The 27,546-nt window shown below is 43.5% G+C and overlaps 1 protein-coding gene across 1 annotated transcript in view; it reads left to right on the top strand.

The window, feature by feature from the left end:
• The first annotated feature begins 1,718 nt into the window (after positions 1-1,718).
• The window catches only part of PDE3A (phosphodiesterase 3A), a 235,047-nt gene continuing 209,219 nt past the window's right edge, over positions 1,719-27,546 (top strand). Inside the window, exon 1 of the mRNA XM_077783258.1 lies at positions 1,719-1,875. Within this exon, the coding sequence (XP_077639384.1) occupies positions 1,789-1,875 (87 nt within the window). The 5' untranslated portion in view covers positions 1,719-1,788. The remainder of the gene's footprint in view (positions 1,876-27,546) is intronic.

The following is a 27,546-nucleotide window of genomic DNA, read 5'->3' as shown; positions in this document are numbered from 1 at the left end:
CTTTTGGATGGAGCTACAGCCTGGAAACCCATAACGCTTCAGAGGACCGTAGCCCGCTGGCTTTGGGATTCCAGTTCGGGCTTCCTATTAAAACAACAACACAACCCGTAATAATCACTCATAAACATCCATCTTCCTGACTCTTTTACGGCCTCGTAATTGCCCCACCCTGACAGGCGGATTTATGCCCTGGCTGCCAGCGGCCGGTGCCAGGGAGCTCCTCCGGGGAAGCGGGGGGCAGGGCCGGGCTGCCCTTCCCGGGATTCGCTCCGGCAGCCTTGGAAGCGGCGAAGATCCCGCTTTTCCCCTCGGCCTCCTTCGGTATCGCCCCCAACGCTGCCCGGCTTTGGCTGCTTGCTCGGCTTTGGGAACCTCCTCTGCCGGCCGGGGGGAGCACCTTTCCCGTGGAAAGCTGCAGCGTTCAGGAGGGAAACCCTCTCCTGTTCGCTCGTCCTCTTCTTCTCTTCCCAAGCGGGCTTACGTTCAAGTTTCTCCTGCAGGTCTCTCTCGCCCTCCCGGCAGGACTTCGCAACTTCTGCCGCGGCTCCGCCAGCCTTTTATTTGCCTTTTTTTTTTTTTTTTTTTTTTTTTTTTTTTTTTTTTTTTTTTTTTTTAAGCCCTGGGCTTTATTATTTCTTTTTTCCGTGTCATTTCTCGTTCTCCGCAATGCACAACGACCGGGAGGCTCCTTCCCCTTGCCCACGGGGCAGGACCCTCCGGCGGGCAGCGCCGTTCCGCCTCCGCCGGGAGCGCCCGCAAGGCAAAGGATGGCCTAGAAATTAAGCAGCATTTCCGAGGTGGTACATCTGCCTCTCCCCACTGCCCATTTTCTTACACCGCTTAGGATTCCTCCGCGTCTCTCCCAGTCCTGTACTTTTAAAGAGAAATTTTAATTTACCGCCCCAAGGCCGAGGTGCGAACGGGGAGGGGACGAACGGGGGCTCCGCAGGAAACGCCAGCGCTGCGGCGGCGGGGAGCGCCCCCGGCCCGCCGCCCCCCGCTCGGCAGGCGCTGCCCGCGGGGTCGCTCCCGGCCCCTGCCCGGCTGCCGATACCCCCGGGGCGGGCGCCCATCGCGGCTGGGGGCGCGGGGGAGCCCGGCGAGCCCATGGGCGGCGGCGGGGCGGCAGCGGCGGAGCGAGAGGCGCCCGCCCGGACCGCGCCGCCGCCGCCGCCGCGGGAGCCCCGGCGCCGCCGGAAACTTTCCTCGGCGCTGAGTGCCGGCTCCCTCTCGGTGCCGCTGGCCCGGGGCGAGCGCGGCCGGGGCCCGCGGGGCTGGGGCTGGGTGCTGCCCGGCGCGGTACCCCTGTGCCTGGCCGGAGCTTCCTCGGGCGCGGGGCGCTGCCCGGTGCGGGGCGGCGTGCGGCTGCGGGCGGCGGCGCTGCTGCTGCTGCTGGCCGCCTGCTGCGGGGGGGAAGCGGTGGCGCAGACGGCGCTGGCGGCGGGGGAGGAGGAGGAGGAGGATCACTTGCTCTCCCTCGCCGCCACGGGGGTGGTGCTGAGCTGCCTGGCCGCCGTGACATGGCTGGTGCTGAAGCTGAGGCAGGGCGTCCTCATGCTCGCCGTGACTAGCGCGGCCAAGACCACGTCCCTCGTCGCCTTGGAGAGGGTCCCGGCGTCCTGGCGGCCCTACCTGGCCTACCTGCTGGGGCTGCTGGGCATCCTTCTGGCCGGCTACGCCGACCGGCTCTGGCCACCGCGGCGGGCCGCCCCGCTGGCCGAGCCTCCCGCCGCCCCCCCGGCCGCGGACGAAGCCCCGGTGCTCAGGCGGCGGCGGCGGTCCAGCTCCATGATCTCCCCCGAGATGTCAGGCGGCGGCGGCAGCGGCAACAAGACCCACCGGAGGACCTCGCTGCCCTGCATCCCCCGGGAGCAGGTAGGGCAGGGGCTGGCGGGGCTCCCAAACTTTGCCGGGGGTCCCGGCGGCGGCGCGGGGAGCTGCGCCCTCACGCCGCTCCTGGCCGGAGGGGCCGCGCACGGTGCGGGCTCTGCTCGGCGCGGAGAGCCCCGGGACGCCTCGGGACGGGGCCGGGGGGAGCCGGGCTGGGGCCGGGCTCTCGGACCCGTCTGACTTGCCCCGGCTGCGGGCGACGGGCAGAGGGCTCGGGTGTGCTTTTCCCTTACAGCTGTCGCCGGCGCTGGCTTTTCCTAAAGCTGGCAGAGGGCGGGTTGGGGTAGACGGTGCCCGCTCGGCTCTCGGAGCCGGTGGGAGCCTGCCCTCAGCGCAGCCCTGGGCTTTCCCAGCATCACTTCGCAGCCCCGCTGCTTCAAACCTGTAGTTTCCTGGAAAGGTAGCTCAGCCTTTTAAAACTCGCTTTAAGCTTGGAAGGGGTGTGTGTGCGTGAGCCGAGCAGCTCGCCCGCTCGGTGGGAGAAGTGCCTTATCGGGGCGGTAGCCCGAACGCCGAGGCTCATCTTTGCACTTTGCCTCCCCAAGGCTGTTCCCGTGCGTGTAATCAATAGCTCCGGCTCTGCCGTGGCTGTGCGAACCGGTGCGAGGCACACGCGATTTATCTCAACTTTGTTTCCCTTGAGAGGCTGTGATTAGAATGGCTGGTTGAGAACTTCATTACCAGAGATGCGTTCATGTCAATGCGCAGCTCAAAAAAAGTGGAGAAAGAAGCAATCTGGCGCCGGTATCTTTAACTGCACAGCTGTGTAGAGTCCTGACACGGACACAATGTGGGCTTGGTTCTGCGCTTGAAGTGTTTCTCAGTTGTTTTGAGATTTAAGATTGTCCCACAGAAATATCACTCCACGGGTCGCGTGTAAACTGAGTGTCTTAAAAGTCAGCGCAACCTCTGCTGAGCAGTGGAAAGGGAAACCTGTGGGAAAACAAGTATTAAACGGTGTTAAGTTTTCTTTTTCAATTAGTATTGAAAAGGATTCTGTGCACTGTCATCAAGTGAAGTGCATTGTCATACACCTAAGGTTTTCTTTCAGGTGGCTTGCTAGATAAGCAGCAAAGTATTTTCCAAGTAATGGCATCTAACTATATGGTGTGACTAGTTTGTTCCTGGAAATTGTTTGATTACATGCCTTTGTGGTTGGTATTGACATTTCTTAGAAGAGGGCCTGACAACCTTATATACTTGAGACATGTTTTACAGCAAACATACTTATTTATTTAACAGTTTTGTTTAGGTAAAGTAAATATTTACCGCAGACAAATACAGTGTGAAAAAGTAGAAAACTGACCGAGTTCTGACTTTAACAGGAATTGAGAGGCAATAGTGTAAGAGTAATTTTTAAGTATAATAAGGCACAAAATTAAAACTGTTTATGCTTACTTGGTGATGCTAGGCATTTCTGGTGGTTTATTACCATAATAATTTGTAAGGTCTTAAAACATATTTTCCACCTGGTTTCACACTTCCAATAAATGCAGCCTTTTAGTTACATCTCTAAATGTAATCATTCTGAGACAGAACTCGGTGACCATGGTCCTTCTCTTATCTTGTGGAGGGACTTCAAATCTGCATGTACCACAGCGTTGAACTGGTGATGGATAACAAGGTAGACTTCTTTTCCCTCCCTGATGATGCATTACTTGGGGAAAGTAACCAGCTTTGCCCTGAGCAATTCCCACTTCCAGGCTGTGGAGCTGGGCTGGAGTTAGCTGGCAACTGTTCCGTTCAACCACTGCAGGGTTTTGGCAAATTTCTCTTTCTTTTGTTCTTACTCAGTATTAATCAATAGTGAGATCTGGTATTGCTTGTGTCTCTGTGTGATTACAAATGGATGATTACTTTGGAGTTTGGGGAGACTTTCTGTATTTTTTTTTTTTTTTTTTTTAGCAAAATGTGGCTGTGTGTATGTGAATTTCTCTCCCTAAAAGCTGTTCTCGTAAATAAATTCTAAAATGATAGAAAAATGGAAAAGCTGAAACAAAGCTCTGTAAGGACCTTGAAGGAATGATGAGAGAAGTGGGACTCCTACAGCAAACAAAGTTGATATTTATAGCAAAAATCAGCTCCCTGTAGACTTAAAGACAGTATAGGTAAATGTTTTTCTTTTGGAAAGTTTTTAAATATAACATGTTAAAAATAGACATGAGGGCTTTGAAAGAAAGCCAGGCGTTCTCTTGCCCCTCTATTTTTAAAAAAACATCCCCAAATGTTTCTGGTCTTCTTTGTACATCTGTGAGCTGCCAATAGTTTTCATCAGGAAATAGATCCACTTTATTGCTTTGAAACATGTACTTGATTTTAGTGAGTAATATCAGGCAAAATTTTAGAGATCTTTCCCATCACCTCCTGTGTAACCTTTCCTATTGCTGAGCACTTAATTGGGCTTTTGTTTTTCCAGAATTTTATTCCCTTCGTATCTGACTGTTTCTTTTAATAGGAGATTCTGTGAAAGTTGGAATTTCTGAATTTTTCTTTTTTAGTCACACACATCTCAATTTTAATCTGAATTCTTCCCTACTAGAACTTGAAGGGGAATCTATGTGGCATTGTGATGTAAAGGACAGTACCAGGAATTGCAAACTGACAATATGGATATTGTATTAGCACACCTTGTGTTACCATCTTATCAGTTCCAAAAAGAATTTGAAAATACAATCTTCCATTAAAAAAAGCCACCATCCAAAATTCAAATAGTACCATGATGCAACCTTCTGTTGTTGCTAAAAGCGCTCTTTCCCCATTTTCAGTTTAATTCTTTGCTTTTTGTGGTTGTTTTTGTATATGTTCTCCCTCTTTCCCAACTTTAGCCAAGTTAAAATCTTCCAGCCTGCTGTGTGTGTAGATCTCATTGAGGAGTGTGTGCCTGATCTTGCTCCCAGCTGAGTGTTGTCTCCCTGTGATTTATTTCATCAAGGCTGGCTGAGGATGCTCAGTTCCTTGAGGGCTTGCTCAGCTAGATTTGAAAGAGGATGCCCAGCAAAATTGTGAATGGATGCATAAGACATGAATGAATGAAGAAATACCTTTTTGTTTTTTTCTTTTTTTTTTCAGTAAATGCAAAAGCACCACCAAGAAGATGGCTTTTGGAGTTTTTTCTCCAGGTTTTTTGCAAACATTTTATCTCTTCCTAAAAGTGCAGAGAGGAGGTTAGTGGGGGTAGGGAGGGGAGCAGAAATGTGTTCCATGTGTTGTTTTTTCCCATTAAAATTTTATAATGCTCTTGTGCTTCGGAGCTTGTGCCTCTGATTGATGTGTGAATCTTGACATGCAACAGTCCAAGGGGATGATTTTGCCTTGGTGGGCAGAATGCTGCCCAGCAGACTGTAGCTGGGCAAATTTAAAACATGCTGAAGACTCCTGATTTTGCTTTTGAGTTTTGCTTGTTTTGTTTAGGGAAGCTTTCAGCTACCTTGGATTTTTTTGAAGTATGTGTTATTTGCAGCTGCTGCAAATAGTTTGATTTGCTTTTGCAGGATTTTTTTTTTACCTTAGAAGACTGTAGCAGTGTCTGAAGGACTTTTTGGTCCATCATCTAGCTGGTGACACAGCCCTGTGTGAGAGAGGGTGCTGAGCCTTGCCCTGATCCGTGAAGGAGGCAGCACTGGGATGGAGGAGCTTCTCCCATGTACAAACTCATGTCTGTGCTCTCTGCCTCCTAAGGCAGACAGGTTTTCTATCCATTTTCTTTATGTATTTCTGTTTTGCTTTATATTTCTATTTTCCTTTTGTATTTCTGGTTTGCCCCCCTTCTGGGCAGTTGGAGAAGTAGAAAGCTCCTTGCCTTCCCGAGGGACATCTGAGTGTCACTTAATTTCTGCTGGTTTGGGACTTGGTAGCTGTTTTGTTCTGCTGCATGTTTCCCATCTCTTTTCTCCTTGTTAAGAGTTATTTTTTCAGAATGGTAATCTTGGTGCCAGACTTGTCTGTCTTCCTTCGGCAGCAGCAGTGGTTTTTTTTGCTCGAGTGACTTTTTTTCCTGGGGTTCTGGGTGGTAACTCTGTTCCCAGCCCCTAACCTGGGGAAGTTGTGTGCCGGGATGTCGTTATCACTGCCTGTCTGAGGAGTTGAGAAGACAATACTCTAACAGTTCACATGGTCAAAGATATCTCTGCAGTGATAAGATCTAAGAAACAGTGGAGAAAAAGAAATATACTTGTCAGTTTTTCTTTTCTTCTTTTTTTTTTTTTTTCCAAGGGGAAAATTAAGATTTTTTCTCTTCTCATTTTTGATAGTGACAACTTTGATAGTGCCGGGAACATGTTGCTTCTTCCCCTTTGCTGATTCTTCTTCATTTTACCTAAAAAAGTAGAGACATGTACCCATATATTATAACCAAATTTTATTAATATGAATCGTGTACTCTGGCCTGAAAATGGGAGTGATCAGGGTGCAGCATAGAGAAATTTAAAATTTTAGAGGGGAGCTGGCAGATTGAATTTAGGTACTGAACTTTGTGTCTACTAGGTGAGGTTTTATATACCATATTCTTCCTGCTAATAGGGTTTATTGAGCTGTAATTACTCTGATAAGATTTAATGGCATTGCCATTTAGGTCACTAAAAACTAAGGAATACTGAGGAGTTATGTCATCTGGTAACTTGCTTAAACACAACCATGTAAAATATTAAAGTAAGACTCCAGGGAAAATCACCCAGGGATTCCAGATGTAATGCTTTATTTTCTTTTGCATGGCTTCATTTACGCAAACCTGCTCTACTTGGGTTTTTTCATTTCTCTTTCAGCTTCACAAAAATGTTAAAACTGCTGCTGGAACTCTCATGAAGGGCTCAGAATCTATTTTTGTTGCTTGGTTAAATCAATAAATTTATATTATGGTATATCGGCAAGAAAAGTAAAGTACAGTAGTGACTTTCTGCTCTTTCTGCCTGAAGTGTGAAAATGCAAAGCTGGGGAACTGAAAGAAATCCTGTGTACTCTGGGTTGTCATGTTAATTAAATAAACAGCCGGAACAGTGACCCTGTGTATGAAATGTGTTTTGAGAAGCTTGTTGGGAGTTGGAGGGGAAAAACAGTGACACATGATGTTTTGGACATTAACTGTGACATTTGTATGAATTTGTCCTAATATGCTGTTAGTGTTCTCACATTCCAACTGTTTTTTTGTGGGAGACGGAGGCATAGTTCTGTGTTGCAGATAGAAGGAATAGTGCTTTGGCTTTTTTCTTTAAAAAGTAATATAAAAAAGTAATTGCAGTCTGGAAGTGAAAAGTTTTGCTGGGTTTTAGTGCCTGCAAACCTCAGGGCTTGGAGTGGGGGTGAGCTGACTGCATCCAAAATGATTTGAGAATGAAAAGAATACTGCTGCAATTAAGGCTTTGAGCCAGTCGCTGTGATTTATCTAGGTAAAATGATGGAAGATGTACACCTTGTAGCATATCCCTTGACACATAAGGAAAGAAATGTATAGATTCAGAGATAACCAAGTGGAAGTCATGTTTTACTTTGTGCAGGGAGTTGTAATTTATTTCCTCTGCCTGGTTTTGAAGAATTGTTTTTATGAATTACCAAACACTTTTCTCAGAGTCTCTTCTGTGTTAGGGTGTCATTCAAAGAAATACCTCTCATTTGGACTATGTAGTTTTTCAGGTTTCAGGAGAAAGGTGGTGGGGTTGGTTTTTCTTTTTTTCTTTTTCCTTTTTTTTTTTTTTTCTTGCTTGATATTTTTAGTTTGATTGGTGGGTGGTTTGTTTTTTTTTTTTTTTTTTTGTGGAGTTTTTTGCTGTTTGTTTGTTTGTTTGTTTGTTCTTGGGTTTTTTTTTTGTGTTCAAGTTGTCTTGCTCTAAGTCCAGATGAGAGTTTTGCTTTAAGCCCTGCTGCAAGTGGTAGTTCATTGTATTGGGAGTAATAATAATAATAAAAAAAAACGAAATGTGATATCTGTCTGAGTTTTGTTGTGGGTGGAATATCAGCGCTTTTCCTCCTGAGCTGCTTTTGGAGATTTCGCTGGGACTGTGGGAAGAGGATGTGCCCTACCCTCTTTGTCAAGCTTTAGCTTCTTTCTTTCCTTTATTTATTTATTTTTAATGAAGGGTTTGAGCCGCTTCTCTTCTCCCTCTGTGTGGTTGCATGTCATTGCCGCGAGCCCCGGTGATGATGGTGATGGTGGTGATGGTGATGCGGGCGCGGCCCCCTAGAGGGCACGAGAGCCAAACCGGGCACGAACATCATCCAAAAAAATCTGTCCGTGGTCCTTAACTCAGCCCGGGATCTGCCGGGATCCGCTCCGCAGCCGCCGCTCCGGCCGCATCCCTGCCTCGCTGCCCGCAGCCGGCGGTGGCACAGCCAGGGCTGCTCCTGCCCCGTGCCCTGCACCTCGGGGCTCCGTGTAAGCATTTATCAATGAAACTTGATAATGGGAAATGCCTCGTGAAAAGCAGGATGTCCCCCTCTCCTCTGCCCTGCTGAGGCCACAGCTTGGAGCTCGCTGTCTCATTCTGCACTCCTCGGAGCAAGAAGGACAAGGAGCTGCTGGAGAAGGTTCAGTGACGGCCATGGGGATGATCAGGGCATTAGAGCATCTCCCCTGGGAGGAAAGGCTGGGAAAGCTGGGCCTCTTTAGCCTGGAGAAAAGATGATTGAGGGGGATCTTATCAGTGCATCCACATATCTGAAGAGTGCCAAGATATATCTTGAATGCCAAGAGCTCAGTGGCAGGGCAAGGGGCACAAACTGAAACACATCCAGCTCCAGCTGAATATGAGCAAAAAGTACTGAGCCCTGGAACAGGCTGCCCTGAGAGGCTGTGGACCCTCCTCTGGAGAGATTCAAAACCTGCCTGGCCACCACCCTGTGCCTCCTGTCTTCACCAAAGGGTTTGACTAGATGATCTCCAGAGGTGCCTTCCAACCCCAGCCTTTCTGTGATGTGCTGATGAGACAAATGGTTTTTCATTACTGCTGAACACAGATGGATGGATGTTTTCATAGTGCCACCTCAAGGGCTGCTGAGCAAAAGGAGAAATCTGCAGCACAGGGAAGATAGTGGTGGCTATAAGAGTTTGGTCAGAGAAATGGCATTGTTCATTTTTGAACCTGTCAGGAAAAGGATTTTGTGTCAGCTGGCAGCGCTGGTCACTGAAAAGATTTTGTGTGTGGGAGGTTTTATAATGAAATTGGGTTAGTAAAGGTATGGTATGGAGTGGTGTATCAAGTTTTGGTCAGACATGCAGAACAATTAGGGTCTAGAGATAGCCCAAACTTCTGAGCCTTATCTAAGAAGGGACTGAAATTATACATAAAAACAAATCTGAGGGGTATTGATGACATATTTGCCTAAAAATGAAAGAACAGAAAGACATTTGGAAAACAAAACAAAACAAACCCATCCCCAAACCTCAAAACAAACTCCCCCCAAACTTTTAATTTTTAAGCTGCTATGAAGAAGTCTGATTGTGTAAGATAGAAATACACACTGATTGTGGAAAATATGTTCATGTCACAAGGTATGAACAAAGTTCTTCCAGCTTAGACTTTTGTATTTATTAGTTATTGAAGTATATAGGTTGCTGATGCCAACAACTTGAGGATTAGAAAAAAACTGGGGTTTTTTGTCAGTTTTGTCGGTTTTTTTTTGGTTTTGTTTTTGTTTTTTTTTTTTTAGCATCTGATACTAGTTAGGAAGAAAGTTCCCAGTTGCTCACTCTGTGTGCTTTAGTGACTGTACTGCTGTATCTGAAGTGTCTACTGACTAGGACCTATCACTGCATGACTCTCTGTAATTTTACTGCAATTAACTACTGGAAAAAATAGGGAGAAGATATTTATGAGCATCACTACAGCTAAAGGCTCTCCTTCTGCCTCTGCACAAGGCTGGAAAATTACAAAACCTCCACGTATCAGAAATAGCTCAGAGCATAGCTGAGGCCTCCTTGGCTGACACCCCCAATCCACCAGTGAAATATGTGGGGTTAAAGTGGTTTGACTTTTGTATTTTGTAGGTTGCTGGAGTTGGCTTTGTTTTTTACTAAGATTTATGCTTTGGTTTTAATTTTAAAATAAAATTCTATTCTGCGTCATTTTGTTGGGGTTTTATTTTAATGGGATTTTTGTCTGCCTAACTCTGTAGGAGTGGTGCTTTTCAAATATCCTCATGATGCTTTTTCTGATGCCTACTGAAGTCCTGAGGCACTCCCTGCTGACAGTTTAAAAAAAGCAACCCTTCCTCTCAGACTAGTTGGTCCTCTTAGAATTGTCTCAGCTTAATTAAAAGCTGTGTGAAATATAAATATGATGATGCCTCCTGGAAAACTATTGCTGTGTTCTGAGGACCACTGAGGGCTGTTAGTTTTATTTTTTGTTTTAAAAAATCTTCTTGTTCCTGGTTGTCTTTGAGTAAATCATGTAGGGGAACAGGTATTAATGAGCTTCAAAACTGAACATTACTTACTCTGAGCAGCATCCTTCTGACTGATTTTTGAGTAAATTTGTCCATAAGTACATTTCTGATATGAATTCCAGACAGGGAAAGAATTGAGTATTTGAGTGCTGAAGGTTAATTATTTTTTGAACTATTGCACTCCCAGCAGGTTGATGATACCTTGCTGGCATCTCTGTGTGCTGGAGCTGCTGCCAGGCTCCAGCAATAACCTAAATTGCTTCTCACCCTGGAGTACAGATACTTTCAGTCTCTTGCACTTTTGCTGTATGCTTTTAAATGAACCCATGCCTGTTTGTGTTTGATGTCATAAAGGAGAGGCAGAGCATTAGCCTCTTTTGTTACCGATGTTACTTGAAAATATTGATTCTTGGCAAATGCATACACCCCAAATTTACCTTGAAATGTGGCTGTGGGGCTGAAGAGGCCAGAGTGGGGGGCTGTGTGCTGTCAGAGCAGGCTGCAGAAGCACCCTCAGAGCCTGTTTGCTGCCTGAGCAGCAGAGGATGAGGGTGGTGCATGGGCTGAAAAGCCACGTCCAGGCAATTTTTACTCCACTCCTGTGGGCAGAAATCTAGATATGCTCTCCCAAGCCTTTTGTTGCCTGCAGAGTAAAACTTGTGAAACTCTGTCTGTGCTCGAATGTTGGCTCAGTTGGGATGACAGCTGTGGAAAGGTGCAGAGCTGTGTGTGAAAGTATAGATGAAAAGGGGCTGCACAGCCTTATGTACTGTCTACCCTTGCCCTGGCCTTTGTGAATGCAGTTTCAAGTGCTTTTGAGAGTATTTTTTTTGCCCTTTTGTTTCCTTTATTCTCTTTCTCTTCCTGGCTTCTCTTCCCCTTTTCTCCTTTCTTTCTTATTGCTGCCTGTTTGAGCTCACCAACTGGCAGATCTAGCTGGGGTTTCCTTGCAGAGTAGACTCTGCTGCTTCATTTCCTCTACAAACCAACCCCGCAATGCAGCTACCACTATTTCTGTATTGGTAATGCTGAAGTCCTTCCCCCAAAACTCACTTTTGAAAAGCAAAAGGCTGTTGCGTGCTGCACTGAATTCTCTGGTGCATTTCTCTTCAGCTGTACTGGTAGTGCTAACTATAGGTTACTCTTGGCAAAGTCTGATCACTGTATTTTGTGTTGATAAGGAGCTTCAATGAGTTTGGGTGCATCTCAAAGTGCAAGATAACTGAGAAGAGATGTTTCACGTGTCTGGAGTTTTAGTTGGAATCTGTCACTGGGATTGTTACAGGAATGCTCCTGCTGAAATGCAGTCTGCCTCTTGTGAGACAATGCATACCTTCACCTTCTCACTCAGTGATATTTTAAAATTCATGTTGAGCAAGCGAAGACTTGTTAAAAATGCTATTTGTCTTAAATTATCTTTGTAAACGTTAGTAATCATCTCCTCCTGCCTCTGCTATTTTCAGCCCTCCCAGGGTAACAGGGTGATCCTTTCAGTTCAGTCTTTAGTGAAGAAGGAGCTGTGTTCACATCCTAAAATCCAAAGAGAGCTTCTTAATAATTTTTTAACAGCTAACGATTCTTTTTCTTATTTTAAAGAAAGAAATTCAGAGCTAACATTTGTTGTGTTGCTGAAAATGTCACCTGGCACCTTGAAGCATGTTTTTATAGATGTGTGCACATACCTATAGATGTTTATGTAAATGTTCATATATGTATGTATGTATATACACCAATTAGTATTGTGTAGTTGAGAGGGATGGAGTTCTTTGCTTGACTCTGACAGCACAGTCAGCAAGCCTGAGTTACATATGACAGGGTTCTTTCTGGATATTAGATCATATTTCCTGATGTTTCCACAGGCAGGCTTGTTTATTAAATATGTCAGCTTCAGTAACTATTGCTTGACTTTTGATTATTTATTGTTTAAATATTTCTTCTTTCTTTATTTGCAAATGTGTGCCAAGTTGCAATTATTTGTTAGTTATTTGTAAACACTTGAGTAGTGATTTTGATCAACAAATAACCACTTATGTCTTACAAATGATACGTTCCAATGTTAAGTTTGGAGGCTGGTGCCACAAGTCTGTTCTAGAGGTGCAAAGCCATAAAGGTGCTTTCCATGGAGTCCCTGAACTGACTTGCTGTTGTTTTAAGCTGTCATGTGGAGCAGGGGACTGGCTGGGCTGGAGGAGCTGATAAGGTCCCAGTGCAGCCTGACCTGGAGCCATTCCTGTGGGCATAAAGAAGGGGTTGTTTGCAGGCACAGGGTTTATGGTGATTGGGGTGGGGCTGTGGCCCATTCTCACCCCTGACTGGCTCCAGCTGTGCAGGACAGGTGAGCAGCACTGAAGGGAAGAGCCATGGAGTTCCCAGGGGCACTGACCAACCCCAGAGGGGACAGAGGGCTCACAGGGGCACTGCATCAGCATCAGGGCTGTGAAAGGCTGGGCTGCAGGGCAAGAAGGGCAGATGCTGCAGCCTGCTGATGAGGTATGGTGTTCCTCTGTGGGGGCAGACACCTGAAGCCTTCTGAAAAGGTAAAGTGTTACTGTGTTTGGGGTGCAGCCTTCTGAAATTGTGTGGTGGCACTCTGTGTGCCATCTCAGCTGTGACATGTGCTGTGATAGTTGTTCAGTGGGGAGCTCTAGCTGGTGAGATGTATGATAAGACCAGTTGAAATAAATAGGTGACTTGTGTTTTTACAGATAAGCACGATGAGCTTTAAGTGGTAAAACCCTGTTAAGTGCAGTGGATCTGTTGTTTCTACTATGTACCTGTTCTCTGGGAAGCTATGGACTAGTTTACATTGTTATTTGTTAAAACGATTCCCTGAAATTCACTACATTTCTGTTGATTCTGAATTCTGTACGAGCTGAAATGTTTGAAGATAATTCATATGCTATTACTGAAAGTTTGTTGTTTTTTTTTTTTTTTTTAGACTAGCTGAATGTGTCTGCAAGCGCCATTCTTAAATGCAGTCTTGATTATCTACTGATTACACAAAACTGTGAATGAATAAACATTTTCCCTTAAAGGATTTGATGCTGTACTTCATGTGAGGGATGGAACTGTGAGGATGGTTTGGAAGCTAAAAGGTGGATAAGGGTGGGAAGGGAACCTGAAGCTTTCCAGCAGGCATCAGATGAGAGTTGCAGAAGCCTTCATCTTTCCTGTGAATTGTGGAGAAGCAAAAAACCTTTAGGAGCAGGCAGGTGTATCCATAGGTGTGTACAACCTCATCATTCTAGGCAGCATGGGCTCTGTTCATGCCTCATTCCAGAGCCCTTGGTAAGAAATCTGGTCAGTGACAAAGAGAAATGTTGTCTGTGCCTTCTTGGGACTGCAAACTGACTTCTGGGCCATGGAATCCAGAACGCTGACTCCACTCCTGCTGTGCTTGTGTCAAGCAGGGCCATGGAGGAGCACAGGGTAACATAGATGGACTGGGGTGCCAGCACTAAATCACATATTCCAGCTTGAATTCCTCTCGAGGATCCAAGCCTGCCTTTTCCTCTTGGCCAGGCACCTTTGGAATCAGAGACAGCTCACAGGAAATCCGAGGAGCTGGGGCTTAGCTGGAATTGAGGACATCTAAACCTGGCTTTCTGGGTGCATCTGTTGTGGTGAGACAGAGGGATGGCAAACACAAATGTTTCTTGGAGAGCTCCTGAGCATTTTTATGTGAAGCAGTAAAGATGGATTATCTATCCCCTTCCTCTCAAAGCTATCCAATCTTTATTTCAGCTTTTCCTTCTGCTGTGTGTGGTGTATAAATCTAGTCCTAAAATGTGTGATGTTCTTATTCAGGGCTGATGGATAGTATGAACTTTTGATAATAGTGACTGAGGCATAGTTTCAATGGTTTTCATTTGAACTTTTTAGCTGCCATCATCCTTGGATCTAGAATTTTCTTTTCCTTTTGTTTTATGCATAGATGAAAATGAAGATCCTTAAGATGAGCCTTAAGACTTCCTGATTTGGGCTGTGATCTGCAACTCTAGCAGACTTTTTGAAAACCCAAAATTCTAAATTCTGGATCATTATCATACCAGCATGCTTGGACATGCTGTCATGTTTGTCTTTGGTTTTTATTTTTCTTTTGGAAACTGCAACTTATCTGTGTTCAAAAAATGGTAAAATTCTTCCAGTTGCAATAATATGTGCTTATTGCATGCTCTGGTCTGCTTTATATATCTCAAATGAAGATGGTAATGTGGTGCTGAGAAAAACATTGGTTTTTAAGCTGAAGTCACTGTATTGCAAAATTTACTGATATGCACTTAAGGAAACCCAGCCCAAAAAATCCTCACGTGTGATGAAACAGCTTCCTTTGCTGTCATTCAGTGCACTCATGAGAACTTGGCCTGGGGGGCTCTGGCTCCTTTATTCGGTGAAGGTTTTTAGAACTGAGATGAAAGTAACAATCAGATTGTCTTAATCATTTATAATAGCAGGTTAAGGAGATGAGAACTTTAGGGAGAAACATGATAGCCCAGGGAGTATCTTTCCTATGATCTTAATGCATTGCTATCTAAAACAGTGAGTCAATGCTTGTAAGCATAATTATGTCATGCACTATCTTTTGAATGCTTGGATCTGCAATCACAGATGTTTTTAATGAAGTTCTGGATATCTTAACTTCTTAGCTGTATGCAGGTTTGTTTTCTTTTTCTGTGTGTTTATTTAATAAAAAGCAAACTTAAAAGGAATGTCATTATATTTATGGCCACATGCTCTGAGTTAACAGCTTCCTCAGAGCTTCTCTTCTGCATAATCAAATGTTCTTTTTTGATTTAGGAATACTTACCTCAATGAGCTGATTTTCCTGCCTCATTCCCTATCTTCTAGTCCAGCAAATCTGATCCCCCTTTCCTCTCTAGTGAAAGACAGGCTAAGCAACACAAGGATGGACTTTGAGCAATTGATTCTGCTGCTACATGTTAGGAAACGTGAATTGGATTTGTTTGATGCTTGTCTGTGAGTGACCACCCAAGAACGACTGCAGTTCTGTTTGGTGGGATTTTTTCCTTAACTCATCTAACTTCTTTCCCTTCAACCAGAATCTGGTGATTTTTTGTTTGTTTGTTTCTTTGCTTTTAGTTTTGTTTGTTTTGGGGAGGGATGTGTATATTTGTTGTTGAACCAGAGAGGTCCGCCCATGGGTGTCTGTGGAGATGCTACCTCAGATTTTAAGGGATTATAGAGTTATCTGGCTCTAAATGAAAAGGCTCGAATGCAGAAATTCTCTGATGCCTTGGAGGAAATTTCAATACATCAAAGACAGGTTTGCTCTGGTCACAGTGTGAGAAATGAGTATGGGAAGCCAGTTTCTGATGAGCACATGTACAATTTCCCAGTAGTGTGTGACGTCTGTCCTAAGAATGTGTATTAACTGCAGCAAGATGCTCACTGCTTTTTCATTTGTTAATGCCAAATCAAGAAATGCATTTAGGAGATTACTGCTTAAATAAAGTAATATCTAGATTATAAAATATAATAACCTAGATAGAATATGGAGTAGATATAGATAAAATATAGAATAAATAACCCCTAATGCATTTCTTAAATCCAGAAATGCATTTAGGGGTTATTTAGCCTCACCCCTCTGAATTCTAATGCTAGATATATTTATTGTTTAATCCTTAGCCCCTCCATAGGGTTATAGTGGCCTTTCACCTTCTAGGCCTGTTTGTTCTGAGCCATGGCTGGTGTGGCTCGTGTGACATCACAAACATTTTTGTTGGCTGTCGCACCTCGTGGAGGACTCTGAAATCTGACAGTGGTGAAGATGACTAAGTAGAGACAGATTTATGTGGAAATCTTATTAATACCCATAAAAGAGAGAATGAAGGCATAAGAAATTTGGCTCCAAAAAAAAACAACCAAAAAATGCTGTGTTCTTAGAAACATTTGGCATAGCTCCATCATGCCTTTTGTGGGAACTGGTTCTTTGTCTGGCCTAATCTAGACTTTTTTTTTTTTTTCCAGGAGATTACTAAAGACTTCCACTTTCCCCAAACTTTCTCACAGTAGAAAAAAATTAATTTTCACTTTGGTAATGCCCAAATTAGTTAATTATTTCAAAGATAATGAAACACAGATGTCTCCCCTTGTTTCTCAGCAAAGATTTGATGGTAGCCTTGCTGTGAGATCTTTCACTGCCTCCAAATGTCCGTAGATGTTACATGGTGCTCATAATCAAAGTGGTTTACTAAGAAGGGGAAATAATTTTCATTTACAGTGGGTGAGGGCTGGAAAGGAGCTGTATCAGAGATGTGAAATCATAATTCAGTTTCTTTGATAACTTGTTTGATACCAGCCTTGGAAGAGGAGTTTCTGATGCTCAGTGTGTGCTAAGGCTCATGCTCCTATCTGTGCAGCTGCAGTAAGATTGTCTGCCTAGAAAACTCATTTTCATTTATGGCATAATCCATAGTATGTACAGAAATGTTTTATAAAGAAAATCACCTTTATGCACTCATTGCATGCGGGTAGAGCTTTTTGTCCTAGAAATAATTTCCAATATATGGTTCCTGTTGAATCGGTACTTGAAAAAGTTCTTGTTTGCTTTTCATTAGTACTGTGATGACCTAGGCATTTGGTTCATTGAGTTATTGTGGTTTAGATTTTTAAATGATCCATGTACCAGTGAGCATCTTGTACTTTTTCCATTTGTGTGTTATTTTTCCCAGCAAGCATGATATTCCTAGCTCAGTCCTGATGTGACCACACACTGCTTTGAAATAGGAAGCAATAAATTACCCTGTAGGGCTGGCTTATGAGCAAGATCTTATTTTTTATTTGTTTATCTCTGCTGCTTGGATGTGTGCAGTTTGTAGGCCTGCTGTTAGCGCTGCTATCAAAATTGTTACTGTTTCAGAAGATCAAAGCAGCAACAGAAATTAAGAAGAAAATAGGAAAAAATTCCTATCTGGATGAGAAGGTGATTTATATCTCCTTATGTTTGCCAAGGTAAAAATCTTCACCATGAGCTGTTGCGTACAACCTGAAGAGACATCTCGCCTCCACTTTTCTTAGGTTGTTGTCCGTCATCTGGAGGCAGTGGAAAGCATTCTGCTTTGGGCTGGCATAGCAGGAATTGATCTATGCAACATCCTGCAAATGGCTTGTTGGCCAGGAAGGGAAATTGCTGCCTTGGATTTGACTCCCAGGGCTGTGCCCCTCTGACGATAGCAATGTGCTCCTCAGGTTCCTGAGATGGAACAGTTATTTTTGTTAAGTCTTGGTAAAATTTCAGAGCTTCCATCCTCACCAGTGCTCTACTTCTGCTCCTGCACTTTTTTGTCACTTGTGAGAGCAGTAATGCTGCAAGAAATTGTTTCCTCAGGCCAGTAGGTTTTGTCATCAAGTGGCTTTGTCAGATGATGCCAGCATTGAAATCTTTTATTTCTGTGGTGTTTGACTATTAAATGGCAAATCAGTGTCCCCCTCTGCTAATCTTGCTTAGCATTTGTATTGTTCTTAATTTTAGAGCATCCTGCAGACTACTGGCTTAGCTGTCTGAGGTGTCATGTATTCAATTTGTGCTGAACTGGATGGGCAATTTAGTGCATCACAACACAATGAGGGCATTTGGCATCTCACAGGAATGAATATGCTGACATATTAATCCTGTGTTGACTTTTATATTGAACAGTGTTGTGGGAAAGCCATAGAAATCACTGTTATTTTTTGCTTAGTTCAGAGATATGTACTGAAATTGTTAGCTCTGAGCTGCTGTCTTCTGAGTTAGACTTGTCCTAGATCTCTGTAGGATTCTTGGAAACTGAGGAGGGAAAGTGAGAGCTCTTTGTCTTAGGTGTAATATATCTTGTTGGCCTTTCTTGAGGTAAATGAAATACTGAATCAGGGGAGGTGAATTAACTGTATGTCTTCTATCCCATCTTCTTCCTCACTTCAGCTATGTAATTTACCTGAGACCAGCTGGCTTGGGCTGGTGCAAAATCCACGGGCAGATGTGTTCGGATAAAATTCCTTTTGAAGGGAAGCATGGTTCTCAGTGTTCCCTCGTTTGCCATCACATCCGGTCTTGGCTGGATGAAGCCTGGAAGTCCAGAGTTCGCTTGGAATTCTTCTCCTACTTTACAGCTCCTCCCTGCTTTTTATATGCAAACAACATTCTTTGAGAGGCCTAGAGGGCGGAAATGGCTATGAACAAAACCCATATATTTTCTGATATGTCACAAGATACCAGAAAAGAATAGTGTGCTCCATGTCTGCTCCTAGCTGATTTCTTTTCATCCTATTTATTTTGTAGAAGAAAAAAAGCTTGGTTGGATATTGTGGAAAACTTTTTTATGATTTAGTAGTAGTAATCAAGTTCTGGACCAAGCTATGTAGGGCAATTTCATTTGTGTACATGGAAGGTTCTTTTCAGAATAGCGTTTTAGATATTTTTCCGAGTGGGTCTAGATACCTGCTTTTTCATGGAGAAAATCATAGTTGTTGCTGCCAATTTTTCCTATTTATTTTGTAGAGCAAAAAAGCTTGGTTGGATATTGGGGAAAGATTTTTTTTATGAATAGTAGTAGTAAACTATGTAGGGCAATTTCATCTATGTACATGGAAGGTTCTTTTCAGGCTAGTGTTTTAGATATTTTCCCAAGTGGGTCTAGATACTTCTTTTTCTTAGAGAAAACCATAGGTGTTGCTGCCAACTTTTCCTGCATCTGCCTGTGGGCTGTGCCCCCCAGCTGCTGGTCAGACTCCTCGTGCAGTGCCAATTGCTCTGTTTGGTGCAGACCCAAGCAGTAAGCCCCATTTATGTTCCAGTCAGTGCCCACAGTGGAGTGTTAATCCTACTCCAGAGCTCACAGCCTAGGTGCCTGCCCTTAGAGGGGATTACTGAAGATCAGATCATATTTCTCATGTCTCCTACTATTGCCCTTCTCCGATTCAGGAGGTGCTGTGTTATTTAGTTTGTATTACCAAGTGGTGATTAGTGGCAGACTCTTTTTTTCCCCCCTCTTTTCTTCCCCGTAAATGATAATGTTCAAGTTCCAGGTAGGCTCCTAATCGCTCTTCATTTTGGCCTAGCTACAAGCTGATTTATCAAGTCCACTTATTAACTTAATGCTTTTATGGCTGCCAAGAGAGTGGCCTAAGTGAGATGGAGTGGCTGGGATTTGTTGGCCTCTGTGTGTGGGGAGGTTTCCTAGCAGCCAGATAAGGGACAGCTGTGTGCAGGGCACAGCAGCACCCTGTCACCCTTGCTCACGTGAGGGAGCAGCACTGGGCTTGGGAGAGAGCTCCAGTGGGAGGAAGGGCTTTGGGATGGGTATGTGTTGGGTACAGCACGTTCTGTGCCTTATGCCCTGCTGCCCAGCTGAGTCGTTCTCATCTGCTTGGGTTTTAATGCTTCCCGTCACTCCATGTTGGCTTGTTGTTGGTTTATCTGTTATTTTTTATTGTCATTTCTCTCTGAACTAAGTGAATGGTTCTTAAAGGCTGTAAAAATCTCAGCATGGCAGCTGTAAAATTGCCTAATCAACTGCTGGAGATAATCTTTCCTAGAGGAGACCTTTGAATGCACTGACTGTCAGTAGGAATAGGTCAGATGCCTCCAGGTGACTTTGTGGGAAGGGAGCCTTGTTTTCAAAACTGTATCTACCTTGCTTTGTTAAGAACTAAATAACTGGTTAGTGGGACCTGTCATAAAAGTCCTTTTTTATGGTTGTGCTAAATCCTCTTAAAGAAAGCAAACAGCTCTCATTAATGCTGCTCTGCTCAGCATAGAAATAAAGCAGCTGTTGTGACTGTCAGAGGCTTTAAGAAAGACTTCAAATTGGAAAGAATTTCCACTTGATCAGTTGATGAAATTCAGTGGGCTATGGCAGTGCATTCTTATCTGCATTTTCTCCTTGAAGTCTGAGAAATATGTTGAATTTGGGCCTGAGAACTAGTTAAGAGTTGCATTTTAAAGGGGTAGGTGACACCTGGGAGAGATAAGATGCAACGAGAACCAAAATTTTTCATAGTTTTACTGTAAGTCAAACGATTAAAAATATGTGAGGTTTGGTGTATCAAACTTGAAGAATAAATCCCTTCCTTCCTATGCTGGATTCCAACATTCAGCAATGGAAATATTGAAGAATGTTAGTTGGAACTGATGCTGACCATATTGGTGGCCTAAAATAGTTGGTTAAAGCTACTGCCAGAGCCTTTTACAGCTTTGAAATTGCAGAACTGAATAGCTCTGAATTATAATAAAGCTTCTTCAGATGTCTTACCTTCCTTCTCTTGAACTGGGGAAGCAGAAAGGAAAATAAAAAGCCAGAATCAAACAGCCAGCAATAATCAGGCTTTTGCTTTTCTGTTCTGGCATTCCCACTTGTGAACCTGCAGTGGTTGCAGGGGCAATTGTTTGAGTTACCTCCTCAATACCTCTGTGTTTCTGCAGGCATGGGGCTTTGTGAAGTGTAGGACATCCCTGGGATCCTGTGCTCACCAGGGGAGAGCTGTGAGCTCAGTAGTGCAAATGAAGTATTTCAGGAGCAGAATGATGGGCATGTGATCACAAAACAGAAGTGCTTGTATATAGAATAAGTATCTATGAGTGATTTTAATTGATGTGTGGGTACATGCAGGCCTATTAATAGAGGGAAAAGAGGAAATAAAACACACAGCTGTGATTTATCAAGATTGACATGAAAACAAATATTATTTTAGTAATCAGAGGAAATTCTTTGTAAAGTATGTACAAGAAAGGTATTTTAACCCACCTCAACAATTTCCTGCCCAGCTATATCCAAAGAAAATCAGACAGACTTCTTCCCCTGCCCCCCACTAAGAGTCACTTTAAAATTATTTTTTCTCCCTTCCTCCATTTCTCTTGATGTTTGGCTTCTTGTTTGCTTCAGATGCTTTTCTTTTCTCCTGTCAAATTATTTAAGATAGACTATTTTTTACTCTGCCATGTAAAACCATGCCTAAAAAGTGCAGCTGTGGGGTGGGGAAAGGATTTAGTTTTGTGTTTAACTGTAAGATGTGCTGAAGCTGAAGGCCACTGATGCTCCCACAGTGTAAGGCTGGGAAAACTTGGAATTCCTGCCTGATGTGCTCCATTTAGTGGAGGAGGAGATGGTGCCCCTCAGTCTGGTTTGGTCACAGAATCATAGAATGGTTTGGACTGAAAGGGTCCCTCAGAATCATCCAGTTCCAATCCCACTACCACGGGCAGGGACACCTTCCACTCTCCCATCTTGTTCAGAGCCCCATCCAAGCTGGCCTGGAACACTTCCAGGGATGGGGAATCTGCAGCTTCTTTAGGGAGCCTGTTCCAGTGCCTCACCACCAAGGTGAGCTGACTGCTTGACCCCAGTGCAGCAGTTTGGGAGGTGTCATGGCTTTTGTGCAGCTGCTCAAAGGAGGCAGAAGGAATAGCCTTGCCCTGTCTGCATCACAGCTGTTTCCAGATCTTGAGCATCTGAAATGCTAATAATGTCTTGGGAGAAAAATGGTCCAGCACCATGAGTAACCAGAGACATGGAGATGGGTGGTTTAGGCGAAAGAACTTGGAAAATGCTTGGTGAACCCAGGGGTTGAATTTGTCTCTTAAAATGTGGCATGTTCATCTTGCCAAACTTCATCTGCTTGAGGGCAACACTTAATGCTGCAAGTCCTTAAACCTCTCTAGCATTCAATTATTTTTGTCTCTGTTTTCAGAAAGGATTTTCTTGAACTCTGTTCAGTACCATTCCTGCTTCAGTTGCTTGTCAAAAATGCAGCCAAAAGGTTTTTGAGGTGGAAATGAAAAAAATAAAATAGAGATAAAAAAGGAAAATACTACTGAATTGGATGCTCTACTTTCTGCTACCCAGAAAAATTTCCCATTTCTCATTGGCAAAAAGACTTTGAATGCCTTGTGCTCATAAGTCTTCCCTCTCAATGTGTATCTCAAACCACAAACACACCATTTGTCTGCAGGGAATTATATTAATAATTTGAAGAGTGACTAGAAATAAAACCGAATCTGGTTAACATCATCCATGACCTGACTTGATTAAAAATAATTTCCCCCTTGAAAAACTATTCCAAATGCTGTTTCTGAATGGAAGTTTAGGTAATAACAGTGGTTGATAATACAGGACAGAAACAGATTTGCAAGAAGCATAACCTCGAGCTCCCTTCTGGCCTGTAGAGAGCACATAGATTGGAAAAGAATGATAAATGAGGACTAAATAAAAGACTTCTGGCTGTGGCTTTTCATGCTTTTCTTCAGTGGTCTTAATACTTAATGATGAGATTTATGTTTTGAAACATAGCCTTCTACAATGTATTTAGAAGAATTTAGAATCTAAATTGTGAAGAGAGAGAGAAAAAGGGACTGTTTCTGTAGTGTTGAAATGCAGCTTTAGCTTCAGCCTTTAAGGAGTCGAAGGTTTCTGCAGGAGTTTGTGCTTGAGGGGCATTTTCTGCTGCGTCACAGGTGATCTGGTCTCCTGGGCAGCCCAAGGCATTTCTCTGAGTCCTCCCCAGATAATTGAAAACACACTTCAAAGGCATGGTGCCGCTGGGCCCCTGGCCCATACTGCCTGGGCACAGCAGCCCCTGCCTGTTGGAACCCTGCTTGCTGAGAATTTTAGACTTTCTGTGATGACAGGCACTGACCCCCAAGAGAACACTGCATTTGACCTGAGGCCGTGGAGAAGCTTCCAAAATGGAATGACAGAACTGGGATTGTGGGTGTGGAGTTTGAATTAGAAGTGTGTAATGTCTCAGGCTGGTAAACTTAGAGTTTAAGGTTTTATGGTATAATAATAGTAATATATATAGTATAGTAATATATATAAAGCAAGATGGAGGTTTTAGGGCAGAGACTGGTCCTCCTTCTTCTCCATGGGTTTGGGTGATTTTGTGTAATTGGATAAAAGAGTCCCCATTGTAGGGCATGAGTGGTTGGTTATTGGGTTAAAAGTAAAAATAATTTAGGTGTCATTTCTTAATTGGACAGCTTATCCTTAAAAGGCCTTGTAGAGAGAGAGAGGTGGAGCTCCGTTTTCAGTTTGTTATAATGCTGTAGAACTCGGGGTTTGTGAGACTGTGACATAAATAAGAACTAATAAACATCTAAGTCTGAACAAAAAATAGCATCTCACACATTTAATCCTGATCTTAAAAAAAAGGAAACAGACTCTACATCTGTCTACAGCAGCACACCCATGGGGGCATTCCCCTGAGTGTGAAATCAGCCCTTGAACTATCTCAGTAGCCCAGGCTGGGTGCAAGCAGTACAGGGAGGGAAAAGACTTCAGTCAGGTGCTTGTGAAGGAATGGGAGTCTGTGACGGAAAAGGAAATTGCTGTTGATGTGGGAACAGGTCAGGAAATTGTAAGGAGAGAGCCTTGGAGAGCTGCATCAGTAAGGTGCTTTTATTCATTGTGGTCTTGGGACTAAACTTCAGTTCAGGACTTGGATCTGACACAGGTCTTGCCTGTTGCTCAGTTGGTTTGTGGGGGTTATGTGGAAGTATCTGTGACTTGCATTATAAATGGAATTAATGTGTCATTTTATGTATCTTTTGCTTTCATCAGTTTAGATCTTAAATCAGCCCTGGTGCAAAAGAATTTTTGCAGAAGGATATTACAGGGAATATGATAATAGTCAACTTGGAGGTCTCTAATCTCACAGAGGGGTTGTAATTCCTGGAAATGACATAAGAAAATATTCCTGGAGACTGCTATTGCTTCACAGACCTTCAGTGAAGCAAGAAAGAAGAGAGGAATTCACTTTAGACTATGAATGGTGCAGTTTTAGCAGCCCAGCAGTTTTCCAGGGACTGTTTCATACAATTCCTTAATGAAGCAAGGTGCCAGCCCACCTGGGACAGAGCACAGGGCTCTCTAACATGGTGCACTGTGGGAAATGAGTTTGTAGAGAATTCTCATAGACAAGAAATGCTTAGTGTTTTGTAATTAGGAAATGGTTAGCTTCTGATTGTGGTGGCGTGAATTATAACATCTGTATTGTCTCACCCTTCACATGAGACTGAAACTGGAATAAAATTTTTTTAAATGCCTCTCAGTTGCCCCATCTCTGGGTCAGAAAAGGCCATAATGTGACAGTGGGGAGGCATGGAAACCCCCACCCTGTGCCAGCCTCACTTGCAGTCACTCTTGGTGGTGTGCTGGATGCCAAGATTGAAGCAATCAGCCCAAGTTCTGAGGCTCTGAAGGGCATAGGAAAACCTCAGCCACACGAGGTTCCAGTGTGGAGTCAGTTTGTTTGTTCTTTCTGGGCTGCAAGTGGGAAAACTGCAGTTAAGGCATAGAATAATGTATTATTTGTTAAGGAACTGGCTTGTCCTAGATTTGTTTTTTGATAACCAGCTTTTTGTGCAGTTACATGCCAAGTACTGTTCTGTCACTTTGTACCCCACCATCTGCCCTAGGAAGATGAGTGGTGAGTGCACTTCAAGAAACAACAGAGGGATTTCAGGGTGTATGGAAAATAGACTGAACAAGTCTTTGTGTATGCTTTAGAAATAAAACCCTAGAATGCTCCACCGCTTGTCTCAGGTTATCAGGCCAGGCACACAGCTTGTCTCTGTGGCAGTGTTACCCTGCTGGCACTCTCACCCTTTCCTGAATGAAGGAAATGCTTGTGGGGTTGCTCAAGGCAGAGGTCCTGCAGTTGTGCCTGGGGCTGTTACAGAGCAGCTTAAATTGCCATTTCCTGAGCTGTGTGGCTGAGCTGGTGCTATTTCCAGAGGATTAGCAGCCTGCTGTGTGGGTGCTCTGCTCCTCTGCTGTGGGTGGAAGCAGCAATCTCTGCACAAGCAGAAACTCTGACTTCAGAGGCAGCACCTAGTTCGGTCACCTCAGTTAATGTCAAAGCACGTGGTAAATAAATATCGTGAAATTACTGGATTTTACTCAAAACATTGCATACAAAGAAGTGTTTTTTTTTCATTTCAGATGTTTTTAATTGCCTCTATATTTATAAAAGTGGCATTTAATCAAAGTAATTCTGAATAGATTTTTGACCAAAAATTGAAATTTATTTGGACTGTTTACATTGGGGAAGGCACTAGTACAGCTTTATTCTGCTTGATACAAGTTATTTATTTCAAGAACATTTTATAAGCCTATTACTAGATTTTTACAGAGTTGAAATGTAGGAAAAGGAAGAGGAATAAAGTAGCAATGTAAGGAGGTCAACACAAGAGTTGAAATTGATAAAGAAAACTAGTCTGTATCTTGAATTCATCTGTGTTGCTTAAAGAACAAGTGATTTGTAGTTAATGTGTATAGGAACTTTTCCATTTCTTATTTAATTCAGTTTCTTTGAGATGCAAAAATCAAGTAACTTCTTTCTTTTTTCCCTGCTGGGAGATAGCAAGCGATTCATTAACTCCCATCAGAGATTTCATTACCACCGGTCTTTCTGCCTCGTATTTAAAAATTAAAAATAAGAGATTAATTTACTAATCAAAAAAGGAATTTTTGTCATTTCAGTGTCTGCACCTGCTGAAAGACTGTCTTGACTATTCAGTAACATGTGAAGTGTGACAAAAGTCTGTAATCACAAACTGGACCAACTGCTACAACAAAATGGGAGAAGGTCTATTAAATGGATACAATTGCTGACGCATTTACTGACAATGGGAGATCAAGTGTATTTTTAAAATGCAAAAAAGACACTTTATCAAGGCCAGGCATTAGAAGACAGTCCTGCAAAGTCTGGAAAATGGGCATTTGAGCAGGAGTAGGCATTGTGTCTGCAAGAAAAATGAATCAGCAGCATCATCTGCATTCTTCTCAGGGTGGCAGGTTTCTAGGAACTTGGATGTCCAGGATGGTTTTGTCACAAAGCTGTGATCATCTCAGGCTCCTAGTTATGTTTGTTTAATTGCTTTGTGCAGTTGAAATAAACGTACTGGTACATGTATTGTTTCGTTGAACAAAGCTAGCTCTTAACTTTTCTTCTTGATTTTCTAACTTGGATGTTTTGTGGTATGTATGTATGCTTGGGAACTGTTTCTTAGAAATGAGGACTTTGTTAAAGGGCTAGCATGTATGTGGATTCTGTTAACAGCCAGTGTTGCTGTGTAGGACAGTGATTTGGGTGGTTTTTACAATGAAGGAAAAATAATTGAGCTTGGTGAAGCAGACCATTTGGCCAAAAGAAAATCTATCTCTGTGTGTCAGTACTTATTCTTGTAATAGTTGTATATGTGATTTAAATCCTCCATAATGAAAGATGGATCTGGTTCCATTGCTGTTTGACAGTCCCAAATGGCAGAACCCATAAATCATTGTATGGCCACCCCAAGTGCCAGAACAGCTCCAGGCATTCATTTCTCAGCTTTTGGTGGTCATTGATCCTGCAGCTCTCTATTTTGCTGTACTTTGTTTCTCCTGGGTTGGAATACCTGTGCATAGGACACGTGTTGCTTCTTGAACTGCTCTGTGATAAGGAGCAGTAAATGTGTGTGAGGGCAGTAAATCAGTAAATCTGTGCATTGTCTTTGAGCACGTGGCTGTTGGTTTTTTTTTTTTTTTTTTTTTTTTTGCTTGGTCTCCCTGCCATGGCAATTAATGCTGCTTTTAACACTGCCTAAACAGCTGTTCACACCGAACTTGTTGCTGTGGGGGCCTTTGCTGGTTTCTGCAGCACAGCTGTGCACTGCACTGTGCTTATTCTGTGTTTCTCTTGTGCACACCAACCCACGTGAGCAGCTCCAAAAGCAGAGGAGTCTGTCCAAAGATGAATGGGTCCAGCAGAGTCTTGCTAGGCAGAGGGTTATGTGGTGTTGTGTTGGTAGAGAGCTCCAGGTAAATTGGGCTTAGACCTCGTTCCCAGTCTGCACCAGTTTATTCCAGTGCTGTACAGCACTGCTTTTATATTCATCACCGTGGCTTTTCCACCACCACTTTGCCCATCTCAGTTGCTGACACTCCCCAGTGGGGATGGCAGAGCCCTGTGGGCAGCTTGGCTCTTGTGGCACTCATGATGTGATACATGAGCTGAGGTTCCTGAGTTAGGTGGGCACATCACTCATTGAATGCTTTCAGCTGAGTGTTTTCAGAAGATTGTCATGTCATTAGTGTGACTTGTGGTGCCTGTTCCTTGCTTGTGGGTTTGCAGGACAAAAGAAAAGATGACTAGACTGTACAGGTCACAAGCCTAAGGATGCTCTAGCTCCTTCTCCCTCCTTCCCTTTGGAAAAAGCTTTTCAATAGAAATATGTAAAGCATGGGATTTTAGTTTTGGGTATTTTTTTTTATGAAAACTGTGACTTTCCTTGGTTTCCCAGTGTTT

Source organism: Lonchura striata, chromosome 5 (genome assembly GCF_046129695.1).
Source record: "Lonchura striata isolate bLonStr1 chromosome 5, bLonStr1.mat, whole genome shotgun sequence".
In the NCBI taxonomy this organism is placed as follows: Eukaryota; Metazoa; Chordata; class Aves; order Passeriformes; family Estrildidae; genus Lonchura; species Lonchura striata.
Note: the sequence above shows the minus strand (reverse complement) of the source record. Positions and strands in the feature narration are given on the sequence as shown.